At 35.8% G+C, this 26000-nt stretch overlaps 15 protein-coding genes across 15 annotated transcripts; 9 read left to right on the top strand and 6 right to left on the bottom strand.

The window, feature by feature from the left end:
• Positions 1–349: 349 nt before the first annotated feature.
• On the bottom strand, positions 350–1861 carry EIN_074380 (hypothetical protein; the record flags this gene model as incomplete). Its single annotated transcript, XM_004259318.1, has 1 exon — positions 350–1861. One exon carries the CDS (start codon positions 1859–1861, stop codon positions 350–352), a length of 1512 nt encoding a protein of 503 aa, XP_004259366.1.
• A 323-nt stretch (positions 1862–2184) lies between these two features.
• EIN_074370 (hypothetical protein) lies at positions 2185–3075 on the top strand (the record flags this gene model as incomplete). The annotated part of the gene is made up of 1 exon (XM_004259317.1): positions 2185–3075. The coding sequence occupies one exon, from the start codon at positions 2185–2187 to the stop codon at positions 3073–3075; it is 891 nt and encodes a 296-aa protein (XP_004259365.1).
• Positions 3076–4416: 1341 nt separating this feature from the next.
• Positions 4417–4782, top strand: EIN_074360 (hypothetical protein; the record flags this gene model as incomplete). The annotated part of the gene is made up of 1 exon (XM_004259316.1): positions 4417–4782. The coding sequence occupies one exon, from the start codon at positions 4417–4419 to the stop codon at positions 4780–4782; it is 366 nt and encodes a 121-aa protein (XP_004259364.1).
• Positions 4783–5021: 239 nt separating this feature from the next.
• On the top strand, positions 5022–5429 carry EIN_074350 (hypothetical protein; the record flags this gene model as incomplete). Its single annotated transcript, XM_004259315.1, has 1 exon — positions 5022–5429. One exon carries the CDS (start codon positions 5022–5024, stop codon positions 5427–5429), a length of 408 nt encoding a protein of 135 aa, XP_004259363.1.
• An 804-nt stretch (positions 5430–6233) lies between these two features.
• On the bottom strand, positions 6234–6659 carry EIN_074340 (40S ribosomal protein S12, putative; the record flags this gene model as incomplete). Its single annotated transcript, XM_004259314.1, has 1 exon — positions 6234–6659. The coding sequence occupies one exon, from the start codon at positions 6657–6659 to the stop codon at positions 6234–6236; it is 426 nt and encodes a 141-aa protein (XP_004259362.1).
• Positions 6660–7241: 582 nt separating this feature from the next.
• On the top strand, positions 7242–9052 carry EIN_074330 (hypothetical protein; the record flags this gene model as incomplete). The annotated part of the gene is made up of 3 exons (XM_004259313.1): positions 7242–7262; positions 7312–7375; positions 7473–9052. 3 exons carry the CDS (start codon positions 7242–7244, stop codon positions 9050–9052), a joined length of 1665 nt encoding a protein of 554 aa, XP_004259361.1.
• Positions 9053–9519: 467 nt separating this feature from the next.
• On the top strand, positions 9520–14097 carry EIN_074320 (hypothetical protein; the record flags this gene model as incomplete). Its single annotated transcript, XM_004259312.1, has 1 exon — positions 9520–14097. The coding sequence occupies one exon, from the start codon at positions 9520–9522 to the stop codon at positions 14095–14097; it is 4578 nt and encodes a 1525-aa protein (XP_004259360.1).
• Positions 14098–14244: 147 nt separating this feature from the next.
• EIN_074310 (hypothetical protein) lies at positions 14245–15264 on the bottom strand (the record flags this gene model as incomplete). Its single annotated transcript, XM_004259311.1, has 1 exon — positions 14245–15264. One exon carries the CDS (start codon positions 15262–15264, stop codon positions 14245–14247), a length of 1020 nt encoding a protein of 339 aa, XP_004259359.1.
• A 312-nt stretch (positions 15265–15576) lies between these two features.
• Positions 15577–16725, bottom strand: EIN_074300 (hypothetical protein; the record flags this gene model as incomplete). Its single annotated transcript, XM_004259310.1, has 1 exon — positions 15577–16725. The coding sequence occupies one exon, from the start codon at positions 16723–16725 to the stop codon at positions 15577–15579; it is 1149 nt and encodes a 382-aa protein (XP_004259358.1).
• A 648-nt stretch (positions 16726–17373) lies between these two features.
• EIN_074290 (ankyrin repeat-containing protein, putative) lies at positions 17374–19515 on the top strand (the record flags this gene model as incomplete). Its single annotated transcript, XM_004259309.1, has 1 exon — positions 17374–19515. One exon carries the CDS (start codon positions 17374–17376, stop codon positions 19513–19515), a length of 2142 nt encoding a protein of 713 aa, XP_004259357.1.
• A 542-nt stretch (positions 19516–20057) lies between these two features.
• EIN_074280 (hypothetical protein) lies at positions 20058–20699 on the top strand (the record flags this gene model as incomplete). Its single annotated transcript, XM_004259308.1, has 1 exon — positions 20058–20699. The coding sequence occupies one exon, from the start codon at positions 20058–20060 to the stop codon at positions 20697–20699; it is 642 nt and encodes a 213-aa protein (XP_004259356.1).
• Positions 20700–21401: 702 nt separating this feature from the next.
• EIN_074270 (hypothetical protein) lies at positions 21402–22154 on the top strand (the record flags this gene model as incomplete). Its single annotated transcript, XM_004259307.1, has 1 exon — positions 21402–22154. The coding sequence occupies one exon, from the start codon at positions 21402–21404 to the stop codon at positions 22152–22154; it is 753 nt and encodes a 250-aa protein (XP_004259355.1).
• A 96-nt stretch (positions 22155–22250) lies between these two features.
• Positions 22251–24140, bottom strand: EIN_074260 (DNA mismatch repair protein MsH2, putative; the record flags this gene model as incomplete). The annotated part of the gene is made up of 1 exon (XM_004259306.1): positions 22251–24140. The coding sequence occupies one exon, from the start codon at positions 24138–24140 to the stop codon at positions 22251–22253; it is 1890 nt and encodes a 629-aa protein (XP_004259354.1).
• Positions 24141–24501: 361 nt separating this feature from the next.
• Positions 24502–25233, top strand: EIN_074250 (dual specificity protein phosphatase, putative; the record flags this gene model as incomplete). Its single annotated transcript, XM_004259305.1, has 1 exon — positions 24502–25233. The coding sequence occupies one exon, from the start codon at positions 24502–24504 to the stop codon at positions 25231–25233; it is 732 nt and encodes a 243-aa protein (XP_004259353.1).
• A 263-nt stretch (positions 25234–25496) lies between these two features.
• Positions 25497–26000, bottom strand: EIN_074240 (hydrolase TatD family protein; the record flags this gene model as incomplete). Its single annotated transcript, XM_004259304.1, has 1 exon — positions 25497–26000. A coding segment is annotated over one exon (504 nt), but the record flags the coding sequence as incomplete, so codon positions are not given.

Genomic DNA, 26000 nt, shown 5'->3' with positions numbered 1-26000 from the left:
CTGTCTTCTCTATTTGATCAATATCCATGGTCTCTTTGTTTTTAAGTTCTTTTTCTAGTTATCTTATAACTTTGTTGGTGACTAATTGAGTTGACAAATTGTTTTAAAAAAGTTACTATGAATTTGCTATATTATTAATTTCTATATATACTATATATACTATATATACTATATATACTATAATTTACTATAATTTACTATAAATGTGATTTACTATATATTATTATAAATAATTATAATTTTTTATATATAAAAGTAGTTTCACATATAATATTATTAAAATTTTTTATTAATAATAAAAGTATTAGGAAAATAAAATCACTCAAATAGAGTAAAAACAGTGACTGAATTAAAGAGGATTGTAGTCCATGTTTTTCTTCTTTTTAAGTTTAAGGATTATAACTGCGACACCACAGCACAATAGAATGACACCGAATACGACCCCAAGAGCTATTCCGACTTTTTTCGGTCCGATTTTTTTAATAGAAGTGTGAAGAGTTGTCAAGTCATAAGCAACACTTTTTTGTTGTTCATTGAGAGGACTTCCCTTTTTCAGAGAATTATTATTAACTAAAACTGGACACTTTTTACAATCTTCTGATGATTTTATTACTCCCCCGTTTTTGTCTTTGATTAATTGACATTGTTTACACGTGGAAGAATTTGTCTTTGTTTTGTCCCCCCATTGTTTTGCCCAAAATCCACCAAATCTGAATTTTCCTTCTCTTTCCAATTTCTCTCGTTTCGACTTGGAGAGTTGTTTGACGATATTTAACGCGTCGATCTTCACAAAAGCATACGCCTTGACCATCGAAGAACTCACGCGGACAACGACACTCTCCCCATTAGTCCCTGTAGGTACATATTGAACTACTTCTCCTTTCATCCGCCGACATTTATATCGACTCACTTCACGACATTTGTCGCCAACGAGGACATCCACCTTCACATCGCCCTCCGTCGCTTTATGACAGGTGTTCACTCGCAATTTCTTACCTGCGGGGATGTCGACGGTATAGAACTTAGCTCGGATCATGTTGGAGGGGTTACAACTGTCTTTTGTGAATTGTTGGTCTTCAAAGGAAATCAATTCGTCGAAGTGGAGTCGCGACGCGCGATACTTCCGCTGACCCAATTTCACTGTACGTGTCCGCTTGACTAAAGCCACTTTAATTGGCTTCATCGGACGTTTGTTTGCTGCGGCGATGTAGCGATGGACGGTGTCTTCGGCGACTTTCTGTGCTGTGATCTTCGCGAGTGTTTCTCGTTTAATACTTTTGATCATCGAGTGAGCGTCGGAAAGGACTTTGTCGGTGTTTTTAACTAATTGAGTGACATTAGTCATTTCTGATGTTTTTGTGTCCAATTTCTTCACATCGTTGTAATTGGGTTTGACCACCAAAGTCCCTTTTTTAAGCCAAAATGCGGGAGTCGCTCGTATACGAAGCCACTCGGACTTCTTTGTGTCTTTGCCATTGACTGTGGCATGATGGGTGATATATACCTTTTCTGTCGGATGAAGTGTAAACGTCGTGGAAGTCAGTTTGTCCGTCCCATTGTACTTCCCAAGACATTGGGAATTTTTCCCTATGGGAGTCGATATCACAGTGAACGACAAAATTCCGTTATTTAAGACACGGAACTCATTATAAAATTGAACTGAAACGGCTATGGGCTCCGGTGACGTGTTCGTCACAGAAAACCATGTCGCCCGTGTGACAGCAGCGTCACCACATCCTACATTTCGAGTTAATGGAGCATATACAGATTCATGGGTGTGTTGATATGAAGAAGTATTGATATCAATGTTTTTAAATTGCGGCACAGCCAACGCTGTTATTATACAATAAAGAATGAGCATCCAATTTTCAAGTTCGTTAGTTTCTTTAGATAGATACTCTATAGAACCATTATTATATAATATAATAACTATATTGTATAGTTTGTACAGTGGTGAGTTTCTTTATTTGAGAAGTAAATGTTTTTTCTAAATATTTTTTAATAATTGTTATTAAAATTGTTATTAAAATTGTTATTAAAATTGTTATTAAAATTGTTATTAAAATTGTTATTAAAATTGTTATTAAAATTGTTATTAAAATTGTTATTAAAATTGTTATTAAAATTGTTATTAAAATTGTTATTAAAATTGTTTTTATTTGATACTTTTTAAATGTTATTGAAATGTTATACAACACTACGATCCGAACTTATAAACGCCATATGAGTCAAAAGGAAGTGACATCTTCACCAAAGCCACCGCGCTCACCACGCAGTCACTCACCCAAGAGAAAAAAGTGGGATGTAGTCAATACTGAATTTTTGAGAACGTTAAAGGAACAAGGCCAAAACATTTCCGTAGCGATAACGGACCCGACGCAAGCACTTATTGTAGTCCCCCAACAATTTGCTCTTGCGACGATTGGACAAAACGACTTGGACGCGTTTTTGAAGGAGTTGAAGAAGGGGACTTTTGAGTATACGAAGTCGATCTGCATCAATCACTTAAACCCATACTTAAGAGGGCAATTGCTGAAAAGTGTGACGCACGAATTCTTAATGAAGGAGTTTAACGTCCACGTCTTTGTTAAAGGGAACTATCAGGAAGACTTCCACGGCACCGAGTTTGACCCCGACGACAATTCGACGTATGTCAATAAGTGCGGGCAAACCCCTCTCTATCTCTTTGTCAAAGGCGACACTCCCAGAGAACTCGAAGAAGGCGAGAAAAACATTCGCGCACTCTTTAATGGAAGAATGCGACTCGAAGTCTATCCCCCACGCTTCGTGTCCAAAGACGAAGAAGCTCTCTTCGCTCAAATGATCGAAGGAAAAGACAGGACTAATGTCGCCTACATCGAAAAGAAAAATACCGTCACAATCATCTTAAAAGGCGCGGGAAGCCCTGACGTCGATAATGACGAGGACGGCCCTTTGGCTATTGAAATCGTAGGAACAACACCAATCGGAATTTTAAAATCAAGAGGAATGTGCAGAAGTTTGATTGAATGCGAGAAGAGGAGGTGGAATAAGATGTGCATGAAAGAACAAATGAAGACCCAAAAGGTTGAGTGAATTGTTGTGAATTACTGTTTTTTATTATTATGAAATATAAATTATAATAAATTTTTATAATAATAATAATAATAATAATAATAATAATAATAATAATAATATAATAAATGAATTACAAAATTTGAGAAGGGTCAAAAGAATGCCCATCGCCTTGGAAATTCTGGGAAGTTACTTTATAAGGACATACTTCACGGTGGAGTTCATCGAAAGGCTTTGAAAAGAAATCGACGCGGACATAATTTTCTTTGGAGTCTTTGATGGCTTGGTTCAGCTTCTCGAAGTCGTTAGTTTGAACAGACATAAAAGAAAGTGAATTATATAGTTCTTTTATTATAATAAAGAGATAGTATTATTTACTTTATTTTTTCTTTGTAGTGAATTAGAAAAAAAGTCAATAATGTTTCAAATGTTGTATTATATCAAAGTTAGTTCTTTAATTTATTTAGTTAATTAAATATTATTAGATTAATTAATTAATTAATAGAATTTAATACAGATATTATTTTTTATTATAGATAATATAATTACTATAATTTAATAATTAAATTTTTGCACACGAAATTCAAAATAAAAATACAACAACTACTAAACACAGAAATGGATGGGTCTTTAATCATTCTGATTATCATTTTGGTACATATTATCGTGTTGGGAATTGCTTGTATTTTTGCTTTTAATGTGATGGTCGGGATTTTTGTGATGACTGTCCCGTCTTCAATCTTAGTCTTTCTTTACAGTCATTTTAAAACTCAAATCGAAGAATTCAAAAAACCCACATTACCAACTAAACCATATAACGAGTAATTCTATTTACTATGGTTATTTTTATTATAATGTGTAGCTTGCTTTATTTTTTTTTCTTGGTAACTTTTTTATACTTTTTAAATACAATTTATTAAAAAAAGTGGATTTTTGTTATAATAAAATTTTAGTTTGTTAATAATAAAGTTTATTAAATATTATAATTTCCAATTTCCATTTGAAAAAATTTAAAAACTTGTCATTTTTTTAAAACCAAATGACGGAATAAGTTAAAAGAATATACAGTTTAAAATCTAATCAATAGTTTCTCAATATTAAAAAAATGAAAAAATTATGTTAAAAGTGTATAAATAACAACCCAGAGTCTCCTCTTTCTACCAAACCCGATCTTCCCATGAGAAACTGAGAAGAATTAAACGAAGTGATTGAATGATGAGTTTTGTGATCTTCTTGTTGATTGATTTAGCGTTAAGTCGCTATATAGTTTCCCATGATAGAACCGTTGAGTTTTTTGTGATAGAAGAACAAGCCTGTTATCAAGGTATTGAATATTATTATAAATTTATACTATCTGATGATATGAAGACGGTCTATGAACTTGAAGGATCTTCTTGCGACGAATTATTTCCAGCCAAAGTGATGACCAGTGGCTTTGATGTCATGAATACGATTCCCCCTTACTTCATTCAAGAGAAGTTTTACTATACCTCTTGGGAGTGTAAAATAGCTCCTGGCGTGCATCCCGATATCTTGTATTACCCAAGTGGTTGTTTAAATCATGTGGTCTACTCAATCATGTTCTCTTCTTTCAAAAATGGGATTGAAAAAATCACGTTCAAATCAAATGATTGTACAGGAGACCCAGAAAAAGTCGAGGAAATTCAACTGTTTTTTTGTTATTCACAAAATAGGACCACCTCCTATATTTACGTGGCACAAATTTAATTCATTGTTTGTATTTGTTTACTATTAAAATTAGTTTATACTACTATTATTTTTTTATTTACTATAATATATTATTATAATATCATAGAAATATAATATAAAAAGGATGTTTAAAAAATAAAATAAACTATATTTTATAATATCAATTATTATTAATAATATGATTTGTTATTTTTAATTTGAAAGGAAAAAAATTGACTGTTTTTTGAGTGAGAAATTGGGTAACTCACAAATTAGTTATGAAACGGATGGACTTAGAGAAGCACTTATCAGAATCGGAATCAAGTCTATTTGTCCCGAAAATTGATCGTGTATTACTTGACCTTGTAATAAAAGAGAAAAAGAAGACTAGGAAGCGAGAAGAAGCAGAACGGAAACGACGATATTTAATAGAAAAGCAGAGGAAAGAACATACCAAAGAAGCTCACGAGTTTATTGAGAATACAAATATACTCAGACAGAAGTGTGAAATATTAAAAGAAGACTATGACAAGATGAACCAAATTGTTAAACTCCTTATTCTTAATGTCAATTGCAAAAAGTGTTTGATGAAGAATAAAACAGAGAAGGTATGTAGACATCCTGATAACTTATTTGAGAGGAACACAGATGAAAAGATGACTGGTTTTATTTCTAAAAATTATTGACTCTATTTTATTATTACAATTTGTCTAATAAATTTTAATAATTACAAAAACTATAAATTTTAGTTTGACAATAACATTTTAGTATTTTGTTATTTAAATCTGTTGGAATTAACTCTTCCCATTCAACCAAATTACTGACAAATGTCTCACTCTTATGATCTCAAATGGTAGTTTCAATGTCATCACGCTCAGACAGAAACACATCTAATTACTCTTCATACTCGCCATATTCTCCCTTTTCAACACAATTTATATACCCAAAGCCACCTCCTTTAGTTGGTCCAACAAAAACCTTTGTGTTAGTAAAATCGTTTGACCCTTATAAACACGAAGAACAAACAACAGACGTTAAACAAATGGACAAAGATCTCAAAGACTATAACCAAGAAAAACGGTATAAGATTGCTCTTATTCTATTTATACTTGGATTCTTGTTGCCTTATCTCTGGATATCAATTGGCATCGTTTACTTTCAATCAAATGTTAAAAAAGAACTCAAACTTTCCTTTGCTTCTTTTACTATGGTTGCTATTTATCTGATAGCTCTGTGCATCTTAGGCATCGTTTCTTTTGCTTTTTTTGGAAAAGGTCCGATATAATTCAATTTTGTTATTAAAAATGTTATATAATAATATAATAATATAATAATATAATATAATAATGTTTATAACTATTAAACATTGTAATATAATAATAATATAAATATAAATATAAGATATTAGTAATGTGATTCAATAGTATGTGAATAGTAAATGACTTATAAAAGTATGAATCAAACATAAAGTAACATAAAAGAATCACTTTTTAAGCGTCGAGCTTAGCCTGGAGTCTCTTGAGATCGTCAGACATTCTGATTCTTTTTCCAACGACTGCGCAGGAGCATTTTGTGGATTTGACGATTTTACCTTCGGCGTTGACTTTAGCTTGGAAGGACCACTCGGCGAGTTTGGCCTTTTCTGGGACTTTAACGATTTTAACGTTCTTCTCCTTGCAAAGAGCAGTCAACAATTTCTTGTAGTCTTCTTCGTCGCAGTCATCAGCAAGGAACAAGTAGAGGATGTGATCGTTCTCAAGTTGCTTCAAGCACTGTCTGATACCTTTGAATAAGCAGCATTGGGTGTGGGCCTGGCTCAACACGGCCTTGATGTCCTTTAATTCTTGTGGAAGTTCCTCAACAACTTCGACTTGTTCTTGTGCTTGATCTTGTGCTTCAACGTGCTCCTCGGCCATCTCACCTTTTTCAGTATCTTTAGGGTTTTCTTATCTACGTCGTAATCCATTTTATAAGTTGTTTTTAATTATTTTATTATTACTATCTGGTTCTTGGCAATGAGAGATATACTAGTATTTATTACTCTTTTACTATCATTATCTGGTTATTTTATAATTGATTTATTAAATGTAAAGTTATAATTTACTAAAATGTATAAATTATAAAAAGGAAATATCTTAGGTTTTCAACTTAACATATAGGGAATTTTTTTGTAAGATATTGGAATGGACAACTTCTGAATATTTGAACATTGTTATAAATAGGAAAACAAAAAACAAAATAAAAAGTGTAGGGTTATCACCACACAACAGTTTTTGCCAAATCAATACCATTTGTTATTAATAAATATAATTATACAAACTAGTTTCAAAAATAAGACTTAGATAAGAATTAGTACTAGTTGTAATAACTATAATTTCTAATAATTTATAAATAGGTTTGTTTACAACAAGACTCAATATTTTTCATCGAGAGATTCTCAGGAAAAATGTTTTTGTAATAAAAAGACTACTAACTGAGAAAGGAGAAACTAAAGAACGATGGGGATACCACACTTAATGGTTTGTCTTTATCTCGAGATTGAGAAGTTGGAAAGAAAGTTACCCATAGAAATATGCTGAGTCGCTGACTAAAGGCTTTCCTCTCTTTTCAATAGCAGACAAGTATTACACTCGTTTGTGATTTAAAATTCTAATTATTACTATATAATATAATAAATATAACAATATATTCTAATATTTTTATTCATTTATAACATTGTAACACCACAGGCTCACATAAAAAGACGGAGATTATAGTAGATGGAAGTGGGTTTATGTTTCAGATAATTTCGGAATGCAAAAACGATTTGAATGAGTTAGACAAGTACATCAAAGGGATGGCAGACGTCTTAAAATTGCATCACATTTCTTTGATTTTTGTTTTTGATGGAATGACACAGGTGATTAAAAAAGCCGAATCGATCGAACGTTTAAAGAGTCAGGCCCGTGAGACACGCTCGTTCTTCGACAAGCCCAACAGCCTCTCGGACCTTCGCGTTACTATCTTTTCGGGGTTCAAACGTGTCTTGAAACACTTGTTACTCAAACATGGCTTTGAATGTATTCGAAGTGTTTCCGAGGCAGATCCCGTCATAGTCCGCCTCTCCATCGAACGTGAAGCGTACGCTGTTGTGACCTCCGACTCGGACTTTCTTGTCTCGAACATCCGCAATTTATTCACGCACATCAGTTTTGTCAAGACCATGACGCGAGTCATATCGAGGAAGAACTTGGACCATTCGCGCGTCTTCTTCCGGGGCATTTCGATCTTCGACGTCGCCAATTTTCTCAATATCTGTCCCGAACATATTCCGATGTTCTGCTGTGTCTGCGGCAACGATTTTACAACAGCCTTTGCGCGAACTTTAAGAACGAAATTGGGTCTTCCCGACGAGAAGAATGTGATTGAGTCGGTGGTTAAGAAGTTTAGGAGGTTTGATGAAGACAAAGACGTGTTAGGGATGATCTCTGAACGCCTCAATGAAAACACATTGGAAGGGTTAAGACGGGCGTTGGTTCAAACGGAAAGAATGTTGGAATGTAATGACAAATATGAACAAGAGGAACGAGAGAGAATACCTCTGAAGAAAGAAAAGTTTCCAAATTGTGCGTATTCGATGTCTATCATATTGGGAGCGTTCTCAGTCTCCGTACGACCAAGTTCAAAGTGCGACCCAAAGGAAGACTCTGCTGCGTGTGTGTGTCGGAACATTAGAAAGGCGATATATGAAACATTTTTACCTGTAGGAACTGTCGTTGAAGAATACTACGACACAAAGAAAAACGACTTGAATGCGCCATTTAAAGTGAAGACTGCGAAGAAGATGGAAAACATCACATTGAATGAATACTTGAAGGAGTTTGGATTCAAAGAGGAAGAAGTTGGGTTTGTCAACAAGTCGTTTGAGAAGGGAGTTGATCTGTGGAAAATCATTTTCTTTATTGCAGTGAAGTACATTGAGATCAATGGAAAACCTAAAGACTTTGCATTTTTAGTGGCTGAGTGGTATCAACTCTGTTTGACTTATAATAAAATGAAACAAGTGTTGTACGTGAAAGGAACAGATGACCATAGAACACCTTTAAGTCTCTTCAGTTTCTTCCACGAAGTTGTGTATGAACTGATGGAAGTCGTTATCGACAACTGCGAACTCAAAGAAGACTTTATCGAACAATTTTTCTTCCCAAATGTGCATCAATTCACTACAGACTATATCCAAAAGATTGGGAAAGTGCCTGAAATGGTACAAATGAATGTGGAGAAAGACCCACTGTTTGGCGAGATGTTAGGACATGTTGACATTTTTTAATCTAATGGTAATAGTATTGAAGTTATTAATGTTATAGTTAATTGTTGTTAAAGTTTATTATTAAAAATATAATAATTAATATTATAATCAAATAATTATAATACTATTATTCTAAAAAAATAGTAAATATCGACGATAAATAAAAGTTCATTTTATTAAAACAAATCATTGTTTTTTGGGTGTGATTTTTAATGTAAAAGTGAACTATATTTGGATTTTGGTTTTTATAAAAAAACTGAAAAAAATAAAAAAAATAAAACAAGAAGGAAAAAGAAGGAAAAATTTTTGAGTTGAATTTTTTTGTTTTGTTTTTGTCTTTAGTAAACATTATAGAAAGAAGAATTAAAAAAATAGATTGTTCAAGTGATTGAATGAAAGAAGAAGAAAAGTGAGTGGAGAGGAAAAAAAGACTGAAAAATTCAATGCAGCTCTTTTATACGATACTTTCATGTCTATTTAGTAGTGTTATGGGAGACGTGACAAAAATCACGTGTATATATGACATCAACACTAAGGGCTTTACAGACACGATTAATTGTCCATGTGGAAGTACTAGAAGTGACACGGTGTTATGCAACTACGACTTTTCGAAGATCACGACATCAACGAGTACAGCAAGTCTTGGGATCAATACAGGGACATACGCGAATGGTATTGTATTAGGACAAAATGTTCTATTAGACTTGACATATTTCGCGTCTATAGACATGATAGAAGCAACGTCTTCCTTTTCAAAGAATTCATTGCTTTGCTTGGCACATCCCAACTGTTTGTCAAATCCCAAAGTCGGGAAAGGGTGGTTTCTTGTGACAAATAATAAGATCGTTCCAAAGGTAGTGTTTGATACGACGAGTCCAGCGACATATTCAACGACTTTAGAGTACTCTCTAATTGAAGCGTCGATTGGAGGAGGTTCGTATGACATTCTAATCTTCGATAAAACGTCTCAAATAGGATTTAATGGCAATTTCAATGCAAATGAAGTCATCTTGAAAGAGCCGACTGTCATTGGATCGAACGACACAAAGACTACAGTAAAGATCTCAAAGATCGGCATCCAAACTGGAATACCCCGTGCACTCACATTGAGTCGCAAAGTCTCTTTCATCTTCTCTTCCGCGTCATACACTAACGTGCAAACGGAGAATTACGAATTGTTCAACGGGTACACTCAGAACTTCAATTTAACACGCACAAATTCTCTTCTCAATGTCGCGTGTAATAAGTCCGACGCGTTTCTGTCGATTGATGGAAGATATAGAAGTCACTGCGAACAGTCATATCCACTGTGTTCTTATAGAAACGACGATTCATCAGTTGCGACTATTGATCTTGATAACGAAGAGAATGAATATTACCCAAGTACTACTCCTGTCGACTGTCATAACCAAAGCGTCAGGTTTTATAGCGACAAAACAGGGACAGTGACACTGAAATTAAGGAATGAGAAATATAACGCTATTTTAATACCAAACGCAAGTCTCCAGTTCTCTAAAGCGCCTGCATTAGTCGAGATTGGATATGTAGAAGCAAATGTTGTTATCTTTGGAGTCCAATTGAAGAGTTATGGAGTCCATGTGACACAGACAATTACACTCAACACATTTGATATTGAAGAAATCACAGGCGGGACCGTCTTTATTAATGAAGACGGATCATTCCAAAGGGGAGAAATCACAACTTTGACGTTCTATAAAGACGCGATTGTTGAACTTGGAACGACTCGAGTGGGGGAGGTGACGTTCTCGACGTATATAACCGTCGTTACAAATGTTACTCTAAAGTCACAATTGACAAATGCGATTGACAGGATACCGGAAACATCGTCGTGGGTGTGTAGTAATACCGTTGTGACAACGTTAGATGCATACACTGATCTTACAAAGTGCCCAACGTCGATCTGTGAATTGCGTTCAATTCGGTCGGCTGATTTGAGCACATTTACATTTGAGAATCAGGAGCAATGTCTTGCTGGGTGTGTGTTCTGTGAATACGATGTGTTGGGGAAGATTGTATTTGACATCTACAAAGAGATGAAAGTGGTGAAGGTGTATAATCGGTTGACATTACTTGGTGTTAGTACACTCACTGTACCAACACTCAATATAGAACTGTTTGATGGATCAATTTTGGAGCAGAAGAGCAATGAACAAGTGACGGAATACTTTCCTGCAGTCAATATAGTAGTGAAAGGAAATGTCAATGTGAAGAATATAGTGATACAGAAGATAGTATGTACCTTAGGAAATGAAGTAACTATAGATGGAAGTGTTACTGTCAATGAAAATAATAATTGCAAGTTTGTTGTAACAGCGGGGAATACATTGAAGTATACCCAACACAATGGAGACATTCAAGTCGACCTTGATGGGACTTTGGTGATCACAAATGAGCCCAAATCGGTGAATATGACGATTGGAGAGAAAGGAGTAATAGAGAGAGCAACAAATGTGACACTTCCATTCACTGAAATCCAGTTGCAAGCACATCCGAAGTGTCAGCGAATTGGGCGACTTACGACGAGTGAAGGGATGGGGGAAGTTCAGAATGTTAATACAATTGAAGTGTATTATGGGACATATTCATGTCATGATGATGAGATATGGGCGTGTCAATCGAGTGTGAGTTCATATATATGTGAAGGTTTAGTAGGGACCCCAGAATCCCCATGTTTGAGTACTTTTGTCCAAATATTTGAGAGAGGGTGTGTCATCGACTTTACTGGTTATAATGACACGGAAGCAACACTGACAACCACACTTACAAATATCATCAATTACAAAGAAGGACTGCAGATCAATGGGAATGACGTGTTACGGATGTCACAGTTAGTTATAGAGGACCATTTAATAGTCTCCCATGGTCATATCATACATAGTATAATAGTTGGGAAGGCTACTTTTATGAACACGAAATCTCTCTTTGTCACAGGCGAAGACGTTGAGATGAAAGTAGTCGACTCGACGGTGTCACAAATAGCCGTTTTGAATGGGAAGATAACAGCGGAAGGGGATGTGGTAGTGCAAAGTGGAGTGTTAGAAAGCGTTAAAATTGGTGGGAAAGTAGTGATAGAAGGGAACGTGACGATTTCGAAGAGTGAGATGAATGGGATGGATTTGTTTATAAGGAGTGGGAAGTTGAGAGTAGATGAATGCACAGCGAATGTTGAGAAAGTGAGTGAATGCACAGCTGTTGCTTTTGGGGATTATGCACAATCGATTGATGTCATCAACACGAACGAGTTGTATGTGAAGTACGATAACACGTATTTGTTTATCTGCGGAATAGGGAAGACGCCAGCGGAGCAGTTGAGATGTGTTGGTGAAGTGGCAATGAGTGAGTTTAACTATCGTAATTCGACGTATCAAAGTGGGTATTGTCCATGTGGGAATGAGATGTGTTTTATTGACTTGAGTGATCAAAAAGGGACGATAGTGAGTGGGTTGAGTGGATATATTGATGGACTTACATTATCAGAGACAGTGAAAATGGTGACTGGAGATTCTGTTGTGATTAACACGATTAATTGCACGAATGTCGAGTTCCAAATAGAAGGAAGGATACAACGAATAGAAGGAAATGCAATTACACTGTCAAGTAATGGATTGGCAGTTTCGGAACTGAAAGCTACAAGTCTGAGAACAAAAGGGAATGTTAGTGGAGGTGCATGGAGTGTTAATTTTAATGCAGTGATAGAAGGGAAATTGGAGATCACCGATCTCATGCGAATAGAGAAGGGAGGAATACTCGATATCACACAAGGAAGTATTTCGATTGCAAAGAAGTCGGGATTGATATTTGCGGGAGGAAAGATCCGATTACCGGGAAGCAATGAAAGTGTCGTCTCCGAAACAAGTGCGTTCAATTTTGATGAAGCGACAACACTTCTTATTGAAGAGTTTGAGGGGACATTATTCCCATTCAAGTGTGGGAGTGCAAGTCACTTGGAGAAAGTGACGGTGGAGACTTTTAAGAGTAATACAAGTAAAAAAACTATTCAAACTAATACAAGTATTAAAAGGAATAGATTAAAAGGTGGGAGGAATTTAAAAGTGTATTTTGTGTGTGAGAGTTATATTGCTATAGGAGAAAGTCGACCGAAAGAATGTCCGAATGGAATGACGGATAATTATAAAGAGCCGAATGATGGGAGTGAGAGTGGTACATCTCTCGGTGTTATAGTTGGAGTTATAGTTGGAGTACTAATAATTATAGTAATAGTCGGAGTAATCATTTTAATAGGTGTGATTGTGATTGTACGAAACAAGAAGAATGAGGAAAAGCGGCGAGAGGCGCGAAAGAAGAAGAAAGAAGAGAAAATGGAGAAACAAAAGATTTTGCAAAAGGAAAAAAAAGAGAAAAAACTTGAGGAAAAGCGCGCAAGAGAAGCGGAAGAAGAAAAAGAATTGATGCAAGCAAGTGTTGCAGTAGAAATGAATGGTAATGCCGACTATGAGAATATCTTGGCAGAAAAGATGATGAATGAAGCAGAAGAAGCGAAGAAAGAAGCCGAACGTGTTGAGAAAGAGAGAGAAGAGAAGATTAAAGAGGAGGAACAGAGACGACTGCGAACTCAAAAAGAAGCATTGGAACTCAAAAAGCGCAAAGAAGAGGAAGAGAGATTGCAGAAAGAGAGGGAAGAAAAGGAACGGAAAGAAAGAGAAATTGAAGAGAAATTGAGACAAGATCGACTCGAAGCGGAACGACAAGCACGTGAAGAAGAAGAAAAAGAAAGAAGACAAAAAGAAGAAGAGGAAAAGGCGATTGAAGCAGCACTACTGGCGAAAGCAAAAGAAGAAGAGAACAAGAAGAAAGAAAATGAATTAAAGAAAAATTCCAGCGAAGATGCGAAGTGGGATAGCAGTGACGACAGCGCGAATTCCATCTCGGACGACGAGAGTAAACTTTCCAAAGAAGTGGTGACTCGGACAAAGCCACGGTTTATAGTTGGGATGGAGCAATTGTACCCATTCACCAAATTTGTAGAGAAAAAGGATAGCGACGCTGCGTCGGAGTCGACGCAATGGGATGATTCCTCAGAGTAGAACACAATAGTAAGCAACTGTTTTTTTACTATTCAATATAGTATATTTAATTCTATCCATCCTCTCTCTATCGATGGTAAATCAATAGTAAATTTTAGATTCTTATTTACTATTGATGAATAGTTACACGTGAATGGTGAGAGAGCATTACTCGACCTTTAGAAAGGCATATTCCATGATTGGTTTTGCAAGGAAGTCATTTTCGAGAGAGAAGTAATTAAAAGGGAGGTGGAAGTTTGACAATAAAATCTTGTTGATGTCTTCTTTGAACAAAGAAATAGTGTTGTCCTTCTTAATGACACATAAGTCGCGAATAGAAATGAATAAGGAAGACGTTTGAGTGAAGTCGAAGACTAAAGTAGTTTCGTAGAGGAGTGAGAAGACAAAAGGCTTTGTCTTGTAATGATTGAGAAGAGAAAAGACTTTGAAATTTGTCTTGTCGAGGTGATAGCCGTCTTTAATGTTGATTGCATTGGTATTGACGAAATAACCGAAGACAGTTGCTTCGACTTTTAAGAGAAAGAGGAAAGGAGAAGTTGGGATATAATGAAGACCTTGAGAGTCTTGAGAATCATGAGAAGAAGACATGTAAGTCACTAAAGTTCGGAAGGTATGAGAAGAAGTCATTTCCTTTAAAAAGGAGAATTCGTTCTTAATAACTTGACGAAGTGAAAGAAATTCACAAGTCAAGCCATCACCTAAAGTTAATGGCTTTAAATCATCACGATAGAATAGAAACTTCAAATCTTCTGTCTCGACTTTCGATGTGGTCTTCTCTATGTTCTCGGAAGGTTTGGTGTATTGAAGAAGAACACTTTGGCGCTTGGGAAGGGGTCCGGAGTGGTCTGTATCGGTCGAGCGATGGGACGGAGATATTGTTAGTTCGTTGCGAGTCAAAGAGCCTTCCAGTCCATTTTGAACGACTTCGAAGAAAAGTGGAAGAAGTATAGTCGTTGGACTTAATGTACTTTTCAGCTTCAAATCAACGCGTTTGGATTGGACAATTTCTTGTGGATGTGCTAAAAACTTCATTTTTGTTACACGTTCCTTAAAGGCAACATATCCATAGAAATGAATATGTAACTTCTCATCGGTTATAAAAACTTCAAAATCTTCAGAAGCAGTATTTGTAATATCTATCTCTATAACGGTCGGAAATCCATTCATTTCTAGTGTAAATTCATTTGGGGAGATTGTAAGGACGTCCTCTAATGACATGGCTTCCATCACTACGTATTTTGATTCGTTTCTTCTCTTTTTTGGAGTTTTAATAAGGTATAGGTTTATTATAGTTATAATATGAATTCTTTGTGGAAATAGAAAGGAATGGTTGAATACTAGTAGAGATGAAAGAGTTATTATTGTTAAGTATTATAATAAGTATATTAGTAACTAATATAGTATTTGGTTAATATAGTAAATAATATAATAAGTATATTATAATAGTATAATAAGAGGTACTTTGTGTGGAACTTCTTCTTAAACTCCACCGAGTGTCTTCACAACTTTATAGATTGCGACTTCATCGATGTGCCTCTTTGCTGTCATTAAACTGTATTTTGCATCACTAAAGAATGAAGCAGGAGCGTAATGAGGAGTTAGAATAGTTGGTGGTAGAACTAAGTTATCATTGATTTCATTTTCATAGAGAAAGATTCTGTTGTCGTAACGAAGAGAGAAGTAATTTTCGATTTCGAGGAATGAATCATCACAACTCCGAAAGTGAGTTTTAGGATTTTTAAAGGCGAAAAGAAAAGGATTTATATTGTATTGATTTTTCAAAGAGACTATAGCGTGGGTGTGTTCGTTCAACCACCCCCTTCTCTCTCTTTGATCATCTATTTCATTATTCACATACACCCCAAACATTGTTTGTTCGACACGAATTGCAATAAAAATTGGATGATGTGTTGTAACAAGAGTATTCAGTGTCTCCAACTTTTCTAAACGAGAAAAATAGCCAATCAAATCCAAAGAGACGCATTGGAAACTCTTCTTCAAAAAGTCAATATGTTTCTCTATAAAGAGTCTTAAGTCACTTTGTTGTGGTGATACTATTGGTGCCAATGGACTTATCGTGTCGTGTTGAGGTTCAGTGGCCACTGGGAGGTGTTCTGATATAGTTTCTGTTAATGGTTGAGTTATGGTTTTTCTTTTCTTTCTTTGTTTGACTTGTAAATTGACTCGTTTTGCCATTCGTTGGAAGATTTCTTGCCCATGAGAAAGTTTAGAGTCTTTCGGTTCTCTTGGCTTCTTCTCAATCTCCATTGAAGTTGATGGACTTGTTTCTTTCAGTGCTCTTTTTAAGGAACTAGACCGAGTTGGTGGACTTCGTTCTGTGGGTTTCAATCTATCAGTGCTCATCGCATCAAAGTTGTCATTGTCACTTTTTTTGTTATTAGTTTTGTTATTATAGATTTCTTGTTGAGATGGTGTTAGAACTTCTTGTAACAATACCTTTTCTTCACTTTGTTGTGCATTTATTAATCGAACACCTCGCATTTCGTCTTCTTTATAAAACTCATTTTCTATATCATTCACTTTGATCACTCGTGTGAGTAAATCTTTATCTCTCAATTCACTTAAATTAATTCTGTTTGTGTCGTTTTCTCTTTTTTCAATCGACATTTGTTTTTTATTTAATTAAGTATTGTCATTTCTTTTATTCACTTTTAACTTTTTTTGCAAAAGTAATAGTATTCTAATAAAAATATTTATATTTATAGTAATAATTTATACATAATTTCAATTGTTAATAAAATATAAATATTGAATGATATAAAATAAAAATAAACATTTCTCATTTCTTATTTCTAGTAAATTATTTAAAATTTTATTATATATCAATTATGTATAGAAATTCAAACTAAATTATCATAAAAAATATGTTATTATTAAAGAAAAATATTTTTACTCAAAAAATAATCGAAAAATTTTTTTTTTCACCGCAATAAAAAGTGAAAACTAAAAATAAATTATGAAAGTAACAAAAATAAACTAAAACCAGTTAAAAATTTTATAATTAAAAACAATAGAATAATTTATCAAAAAAAAATACCCCATTAATTTATAATATTATTAAAAACAATAATAAAAATAACTCACAATTCAAATAGTAATTTTTAACAAATCATATTATACTTAATCTTTTCTATATGAATATTAAAACTTAACTATAAAAAAAGTATAACAAGAAATAAGAAGACTTTTTTTTATTAATAAAACAACCAAATCTTTTTAGAAATGATAAAACTGTAAAATACACAGTTCGACATAATGGAAACATATGGTTCTCCTTATTTAGTCGGACTCAACCCCACACGATATCAATTAAAAAACATGTCAAGCAATGACAACACCTCAAATGAAGATATCACTCCTCTCCATGTCTCTGTCTTCCATAAGAAAAATGATTTCATTGATCGATTAATAGGGAGTTACGAGATGAATGTGAACAGTCAAGATCTCTATGGTGATACCTCACTCATCGTTTCTTCTCAAATCGGCAATTTAGAAGCAACTCAGAAGCTTTTAAAGTACAATGCCGACAAAAACATTCTCAATCGTCATGGTCAAACTGCCTTATTTGTTGCTTTACGCTTTAATCATGCAGATGTTGCCTTAGAGTTATTATCTTCAATGGCAGGGAGTGAGGAGTGGTTAAACATCACAGACAATTTAGGGTATACCATTCTCCATTACGCTTCATTCACTAACTCCTTAGAAGTCCTTGACAAACTGGAGCAGTCTTGTTTCATCGATCAGATGGTGACTAACACAACCAATCCTGCTTGTTGTACTCCACTTCATATCGCAGCTGCCAATGGTAATGATTTAGTCGTTCAATGGTTACTGAACAAAGGTGCTTCTTGTGAGACGGAGAATTGTATGGGACAGTCTCCTCTTTTATTAGCTATTAAATATAACCATCTCTCGACTATTAATATCCTCTTACCTTTGTCAACTCCAAACATCCCCGATAACTATGGACAACTCGCTTTACACTACGCAGCTGCGGTTGGCCTCCCTCTTGAAGTTTTACGTGCTATTAGCTCCGCATACCCACAAGCGGTAAATAAGATGGACACCAATGGTAACTTCCCCTTCCATCACGCAGTCAAATCAGACTCGTTAGACGTTCTGCAGTTCTTCTTTCAGTCGCTGAACGTCCAATTGAACACGACAACGAGCAGTGCGAATTTGTTAGTGAAGAAGAACTCGAATGGGATGACGCCATTGATGTTAGCTGCTGCGTTAGGCAACATGAAGTCGTTTTCATATATCAAACGGCTTGGTGGGGATATCTACGCGTCGACGATGAGTGGGTCGACGCCCTTTTTGTTATCGTGTGCGTACGGGCGGTTGAAGATGGCGCAGAGTTTGTTTATGGAAGACCCATCAGTCCTTTCTGATGTCGATCATAGTGGGAACACTGCTGTTCATTATGCAGTTCAGAACAATCGAGTTGAAGTGTTGAATTGGTTGAAAACGGTAGGTGGGAATCTTATTAAGAAGGGGAATGAGATAGGAGAGACTCCATTACATTTGGCATGTCTGTGTGGATATAAAGGGATCATAGAAAGTCTTACATTTGCGTTGTCGATGACGGATGTGACGGTGTCGGGAAGAACGCCGTTCCATTATGCAGTGCTTGGAGGCCATTTGGGAGTTGTTAAACAAGCGCGACATAGTGCGGAGATGGCTTGTTTTGCGGCGGATAAGAATCGACTGACGCCGTTACACTACTGCGCGATGAACGGAATGGTCCACTTGGTCAACGAACTTCTGGCGGCGTGTCCGGCGCTATTAAATGCGCGAGATGGGTGTGGGAGAACACCATTACATATCGCTGTAGTGTGCGATGATGCGGTGATGGTGAAACGGTTACTTGAGCATGGAGCTGATGTGAATCAATTAGATATCCGGAAGATGACAGCGGGGCAGTCAGCGATCAATCGTGGGTTTGTTCATTGTTATGAATTGATCAATGGACAAAAGGAGTTTACGGTCTTAAAGCGAGTTCGAATGGTTTCTGAGTTTCAAATGACAGATGACAACTTGTTGAGTCTTGAAATCAATAATGTCGTCGACGTCTTTTGGGAAAATAAAAAGGGATGGGCACTCGGGCAATCTCACGGGAAATATGGCCTATTCCCATTGGCTAAAGGTGTCACTCTCCCGTTGGAAAAAGATGAACAAAAGAAGATTGGAGTGGTGCTGGAAGGAAAGAAAATGGTCAAGAAAAACGTCGACCGGAATCGGTCCATGTCCGTCTTTAAACAGGAAAAAAATGACGCGAAAAATGTGGAGGAAAAAATCACAAATTTGGACCCCCAACTGCTTGTAAAATTGCAAAAACAACAGGCAGGTGGAGCGCCAAAGAAAAGAAGAGGAGGAGTACCTTCAGTCGACGTTTAATACTTCTCAGGTTGTCTCTTTTTATCGGTAATTCAATGCGTCAAAAAAATGGATTTTGTAATTTGGGTTCCGATATCTTTCTGCGATTGCTCATTTTTTGAGATTTAAAAATACGAAATGGTTCATCAAATTTGTTTTTTTTGAGTAAAAAAGTGATCAATTTTTTATAATCTGAACGATTTTCAATTTTTGGAGAACGGTGTCTGAAGTATTGAGTTAAAAAACAATTGTTATACATATAATAAAAAATAACATAATTTGTAGTATATGACTATTTTAACAAAGTGACTAGGATTTTTTCTAAGTAAATTTTAGAAAAAAAAATAAAACTATAATATATTGTTTAAATAATTAATATAAATGGTACATTTTACGATATTGAGATCACAAATAACCAAAACGAATCCAACAGAAATAAAAAAGTTAAAGAACGAGGACATAAACGTTTCTGCGAAGGTTTTCATTTGAGTTGCGATGTCAAATCTCAGAATGAGATTAAACGAGACGGAATGGACGATAATATAAGGGAAATATTTAAGCGAATGCAGCGGAGCATTACAGGTCTGAAAAGGACAACTGATGGGTCGTCCTCTTCACAAGACGAGGAGTCTTCTTGCTCGATGAAAAACGAAGAGGTACCACCGCCGAAACAGAACATCCTTTGCAAACCAGAGAAGTGCTTACTGAATGACAGTTATACTGTTTTGTCTGATGAACGAATGAGCGATTTGAAGAGATGGACAGGGACGGAGAATCATGTCATAGTGGTCTTATGGGAAAAGACAAAGGAAAACATCGACGTGGCTTCCACCGCGAATTTGGTCAATAATCTAAGAGGGAGGGCCAGCATAGCTCTTGTCACGTGGGACAACTATAAAACATGTGTCGGGTGTTATATCAAAACCCCAATCATCGATTTTGGAGAGTGGAAACCGGATATGGAGAGTTTCATGTTTCAGTTGGGAGACAACATGGCTTCAAGTAAAAAGATCGAAACACACCCACGAGAAAATTTGAAGGAGGTAGTTGTCGGGGGTGATGTTCTCTTTGGGTTCAGGGGGCAGAACATGTTTGGAGCGAAATACAAATTGGTCTGTACACAATCGTCTGTGATGATTAACCCTTGCTGCAAATACACAACGAACTGTTCTGTAAATGGTTTTGCTGTTATTGAGTTGTTTTGATTTGTGGTTTAAAAACGTCCGTTATATTGGTAGTACATTTATAGTAAAAAGTTTTATTACATCTTACACTTACTAAAAAACAAATAATAAAAATAATAAAACATTTCTTGGTTTCATGAGGTTAAAAAAATCAAATCACTAATGTTCAGTTTTTTTTTGTTGTTATCATTTTTTTTTATGTGTTTTAAATTGGCTTTTTCATTGTTTTTTTTTCGAAAGAATATGTTTCAGAGAACTTGTCCTTATCGACAATTAAATAACAAAATTATAATAAATAAATCTATAACTTAAAATGCCAAAATCATCTAAAATTAGTTATTTCTTTTGTTAACTAATTATTTACAATCTTATAATACATATCAAATATATAGTACTTTTATTATAATAATATAATTTCACACATAACACGTGTAAACAAAGAAAAAACAAAATTTTACATTTTTACGAAGTTTTTGATTAACTCCAAAAATAACTTGACAAAACGAATCTCACAATCTCATCTTTTAATTCCGATTCGAAGAATCCCCCAAAAGAGCAAAAAAAGATACTAAAATAAACCATAAACAACCTTCTTAAAATAGTACATTTCAATTCCAAGTCAACTCAAAACAACTATACTTAATAGTACATTTAATTAACCACAAAATAAGTTAATTGACACAAAGAAGAACACCAAACGAAGGAAACTGCAAAACCAAAGAGATGTTTAAACGGAACAAGAAGCAAGACAAAAAGGAAGAAGAAAAGGCCGAAACGGCACACAAAGAACTTGAGGAAACCAAACAGACAGTTGCTTTGTTAACATCTCGCCTGATTCGCCTAGAATCTGAGTATAGAGTGATTCACTCGACACTTGAACAGATCAAAGCGACAGGGATCTTAGAGAGGAAGTTAGTCTTAGAGCCTGCTGATGTTATATTAGCTAAGAACTTCTATGATGAGTACATGCAAACATTAACGAATTGGGTTGGGTTAAAAGAAGCGAAGAAACTGTATGACAGTGATGAAGATGGACTTACCGCTCGGTCTTTCAATACCAAGACATGTGGGAAAGAACGGACTATGGTGATAGTTCAAACGACTGATGGGTGTGTCTTTGGGTCGTACAATTCCATTGAGATCCCAAGCTCGAAAGAAAATGGGTATGGCTTTTACATGACCAAAGACAACAATTTCTTCTGCTTTGTTTTGAAGAGTCCGGTGATCAAAGAACCAATCAAAGTGATGCGCAAAGATCCGTTTTACTCAACTAAATGTTACTCCTCAGACAACGATAAGTGGATCACAGGCATTCACTGTGGGTATTATCTTGGTATCGAAGACTCTTCTTTTGTATCTGGGAAGTTCCCGATGTACTACAATATCTCAATGGAAAACTCAGTCAACATCTTCTCAGGTAATCACTTCCCAGACACTTTCTCCTTATTCAAGATTGTAGTGCTGCAGTGGGAGTGATACTAATCCTCTTCTAATTGTGTTTTCGTTGTGACTGTTCTTGTTTTCAGATCATAATAACTTAGAACCAGAAGAAGACTTCTTTAATAATAGCAATCAATGACTCACACGATCTAACAACTTCAAGAAATCGTTGGTGCATATCATCGCCTTGTATTTCGCTCGTAATTGGTCGATCTTATCTGGCTCAGTTTGGCGCAGCGCCACATTAAACTCTTTAATGATCCTCTTCCCTTCAATCACTACTTGTTGAGTGACATTGTCATATATAACCTCACGATTCGGCATTTTCTCATTGAACGTTTCTAACTTCTTCTTCGAGTCGGTTTCTAACTCAAGATCATGCGCTTTCTTCTTTGCTTCATCAACAACTTCCTTGGGGAAGTCCGCCCACTCTGCTACATACACCGCCAAACTTTGATCAGTACTCCCATCGTTCACTTTGTATTTCAAAACAAGTTGTCTGTTCACTATACTCGCTACAACGTGGACATTTTTCACCCCCGCATTCCGTTTCTCAAGTGCAGTCACTTCGTGGAAGTGCGTCGCAAACACACAAAAACAGCCAATTTCATTAATCAAATACTCCGAAATCCCCCACGCTATCCCAAACCCATCAAATGTACTTGTTCCTCGCCCAAGTTCATCAATGAGGACTAATGTCTTACTCGTCGCTTTCCGTAAGATCTGCGCACTGTCTTTCATCTCCGCCATAAACGTCGATACGCCTTGAACGATGTCATCGCCAGCACCAATTCGACACATCACATTGTCACAGATGGCGACTTCGGCACTATCACACGGCACATACATCCCAATTTGCGCCATTATAACACACATCCCTATCATCCGCAAATACGTCGACTTCCCTCCCATGTTTGGTCCAGTCACGATTTGAAATCGACTCGTTTCTCTATTAATGTACACATCATTCTCAACAAACCCTGAACTACTCAAAGTCTCTGCAAGAGGATGTCGCGCTTTCATTAATATAATGTTCCCCGCGTCTTCGGTTATAACAGGCCGTACGTACGACTCCTCGCTGTTCACGGCAGTTGTTGCAAATGATTGAATGACGTCGATCAAAGAAACGACACTGCTAATCTCTTCAAATGAACTTTTGTACCCAACAACAACTTTGACGATCTCATCCACAAACGTTTGTGACACTTTGTCTTGCTTCTTCACTAACTCCGCTTTCTTCACATTAAGCTCTTGAAGAGTTTTAAAAGTGAATTTACACTCACCTTTCAATGACTGAAGGACTTTGAAACGACTGTCGGCTTTCACCGTCTTTTCTATGCCCTTGGCTACTCGTAAGACTGTGTTACTGTTGTATTCTACTAACTTCACTTTATCTGCTTTGACACCTAAGTCACTCGCAGTTTGAAGTTGAGCTGCAGTAAACAGTTTGTCGATCTCATCTAACTTCTCGCGAATGTCTCGGAGAGTCTCGTCGAAGTCGTCGCGGATCCGATAGACCCCGTTGTGCGCTGCGTCGAGATCGATCAACGTGTTGACGAGTTCCTCATAATTCACAAGATCCGCTAAACACTTTTTGAGAGGGAATGTGATTTGAAGTCCAATTTGCGTTCCTTTTATATCGTCCAAAAATTCGCAGATTTTTTTGGTCGATTGAATCACATTATATAAAATGACAACATTCTCTAATGTGATTTTTTCTATCGTTTTCGTGATTCGTGTGATGTCGGGTATTAAGACTAGGCCTTCCTCCATGATTCTTAATCTTGCAGGCGAATTATCGACAAAAGACTGAACTAAATCAAGACGAAAATTGATCTGCGTTTTGTTCGTTAAGGGATGGAGAATATAGTTCTCTAATAGCTTTTTACCATTCGCTGTTTTAGTTTTGTTTAATAATGAGAATAAAGAAAGCTCTTTCGTCTCACTTGTTATGTGAAGGCCAGATATGATCTCGGGACTTAAAGTCATCGTGTCACTCTCGTCTTGGGGAACTTCTTCCATCGTTTTTTTATAAATTTTAAGTTGAATGTTTTAATGTTAATGGAGTTTAATAATTACAAATGTATAGTATATTTACTATTTAATTTTAATTTAAATTATTAAGGTTTGAAAACCAAATTTAATGTACTACAATTTTATTAATATTTAAATTATTTAAATTATTATTATTATTATAGTAATTGATTTGAATACTTTGTTATTTAAATTTCTTAAACTTTTATAATAAAAAGTTATTAAATAAATTATACATTACTACCAATATATATAGTTTAACTTATTATAAATAAACTAAACGAAAAAAGAGAAGTTAAGATTGAAAAAATGTGGAAAGAAATCACATTTCTAGAAAGAAAAAAGAGTGATGCAAATACCAATCACATCATTTTTTAAACCAAAACCAAAGACTGCGGAACAAGTGTCATTAGCCCGCCAACTCCGTGATGAGCAAATTCGGCAGTATGAACTTGAAAAGCAGAAACAACGTAAAGACGATGCACAGAAATACCAAATAATGAAAACTCGAATGGATGAAGAAGAAATGCGACTTGACTCTTACGAGAAGACGGTGACCTTCCGCCGAAATCGAGAAAAGTCCCAAAGACAGAATGGGATAGGGTGTCAAGTCACTCCATTGTTATATCTTGGAAGTGTGGAGAGTAGTAACAATCAAGGGTGGTTAGACCTTGAAGAGATCAAAGTGATCATTAATTGCACTCGAGAATGTTCCAATGATGAGGATGCAACCCGAGAATATTACAGACTCCCGATATCAAAATCAAACGGTTCGATCACACCATATGTCAAAGAATTGATGGCGATATTAGAAACGTCTTTCAGAAAGAATGAGAAGGTTCTTGTACACTCTTTTGATGGAAGAGACAGAGCACCAGCACTCATTGCTGCTTATTTCGTCCTCAAGAACAAAATCAATTTTCTTCAAGTCTCTGAGATCTTCAAACAAAAGGTGTGGGAAGTTAATATTAAACTGTCTTTCATCGGAGAAATTAACACATTTGCACGCTCGGTCGGCGCATCTAAAGAACGCCCAATCGCGTATTCAGTGGCTTACAATCCCATTTCTAGGTTTGTCTAACTTTATTGGTTTAACACACTACTCATCGAATACTATATATTATAGTATAACAACACTATTGTTATAAATCGATCGGTCTCACTTTCAGAACAGCACTGGACGATGCTGCGTTTCAAAATCAAGACCGCAAAAAGAAGTGGGATTTTAACCATTCTAATGGCCAATTTTTTGAACATTAAAGTGTAATGTATTAACCACCTCGTTCACTCAAAGTAATACAACACGTATAAAAACGACTTTAATATAATTCTCAATTAGCACCATTAAATTTTAAAGAGCTTTTTCGCATTTATTGTGGTTTGTCTAAGAACTTCTTCTAACGAAACTCCCTTTGTCTTTGCTATGGTCTCTGCTATCCATGGAATCATTCCTGAGTGACTTGGCTTTCCTCTGAACGGGATAGGTGCCATGAAAGGCGCGTCTGTCTCAAGGAGGATCTTATCAAGGGGAACGACTTTGACGACGTCGAGGACATTCTTCGCGTTTTTGAACGTCACGACTCCCGCAAACCCGAAGTAAGCGTTTGGGTACTTTTCAAGCACCCATTTTGCGAAATCGAGAGACGCGGTGTAGCAATGAATGTCCATCGGGAAGTCAAATGGAATGTTTTCTGTCATTGTTTTTTGAGTGTCTTCATCTGCTTCTCTTGTGTGTAACACTATGGGCTTCTGGAGTTTCTTTGCCAGTTCTATTTGCAACAGAAATGACGTCTTTTGAGTCTCTTTATCTGCATACCCCATCCCAGGAAATGGATGGTAGTCAAGCCC

The sequence above is a fragment of the Entamoeba invadens genome (genome assembly GCF_000330505.1).
Source record: "Entamoeba invadens IP1 unplaced genomic scaffold scaff_1105074726023, whole genome shotgun sequence".
NCBI classification, from domain to species: Eukaryota; Evosea; order Mastigamoebida; family Endamoebidae; genus Entamoeba; species Entamoeba invadens.
Note: the sequence above shows the minus strand (reverse complement) of the source record. Positions and strands in the feature narration are given on the sequence as shown.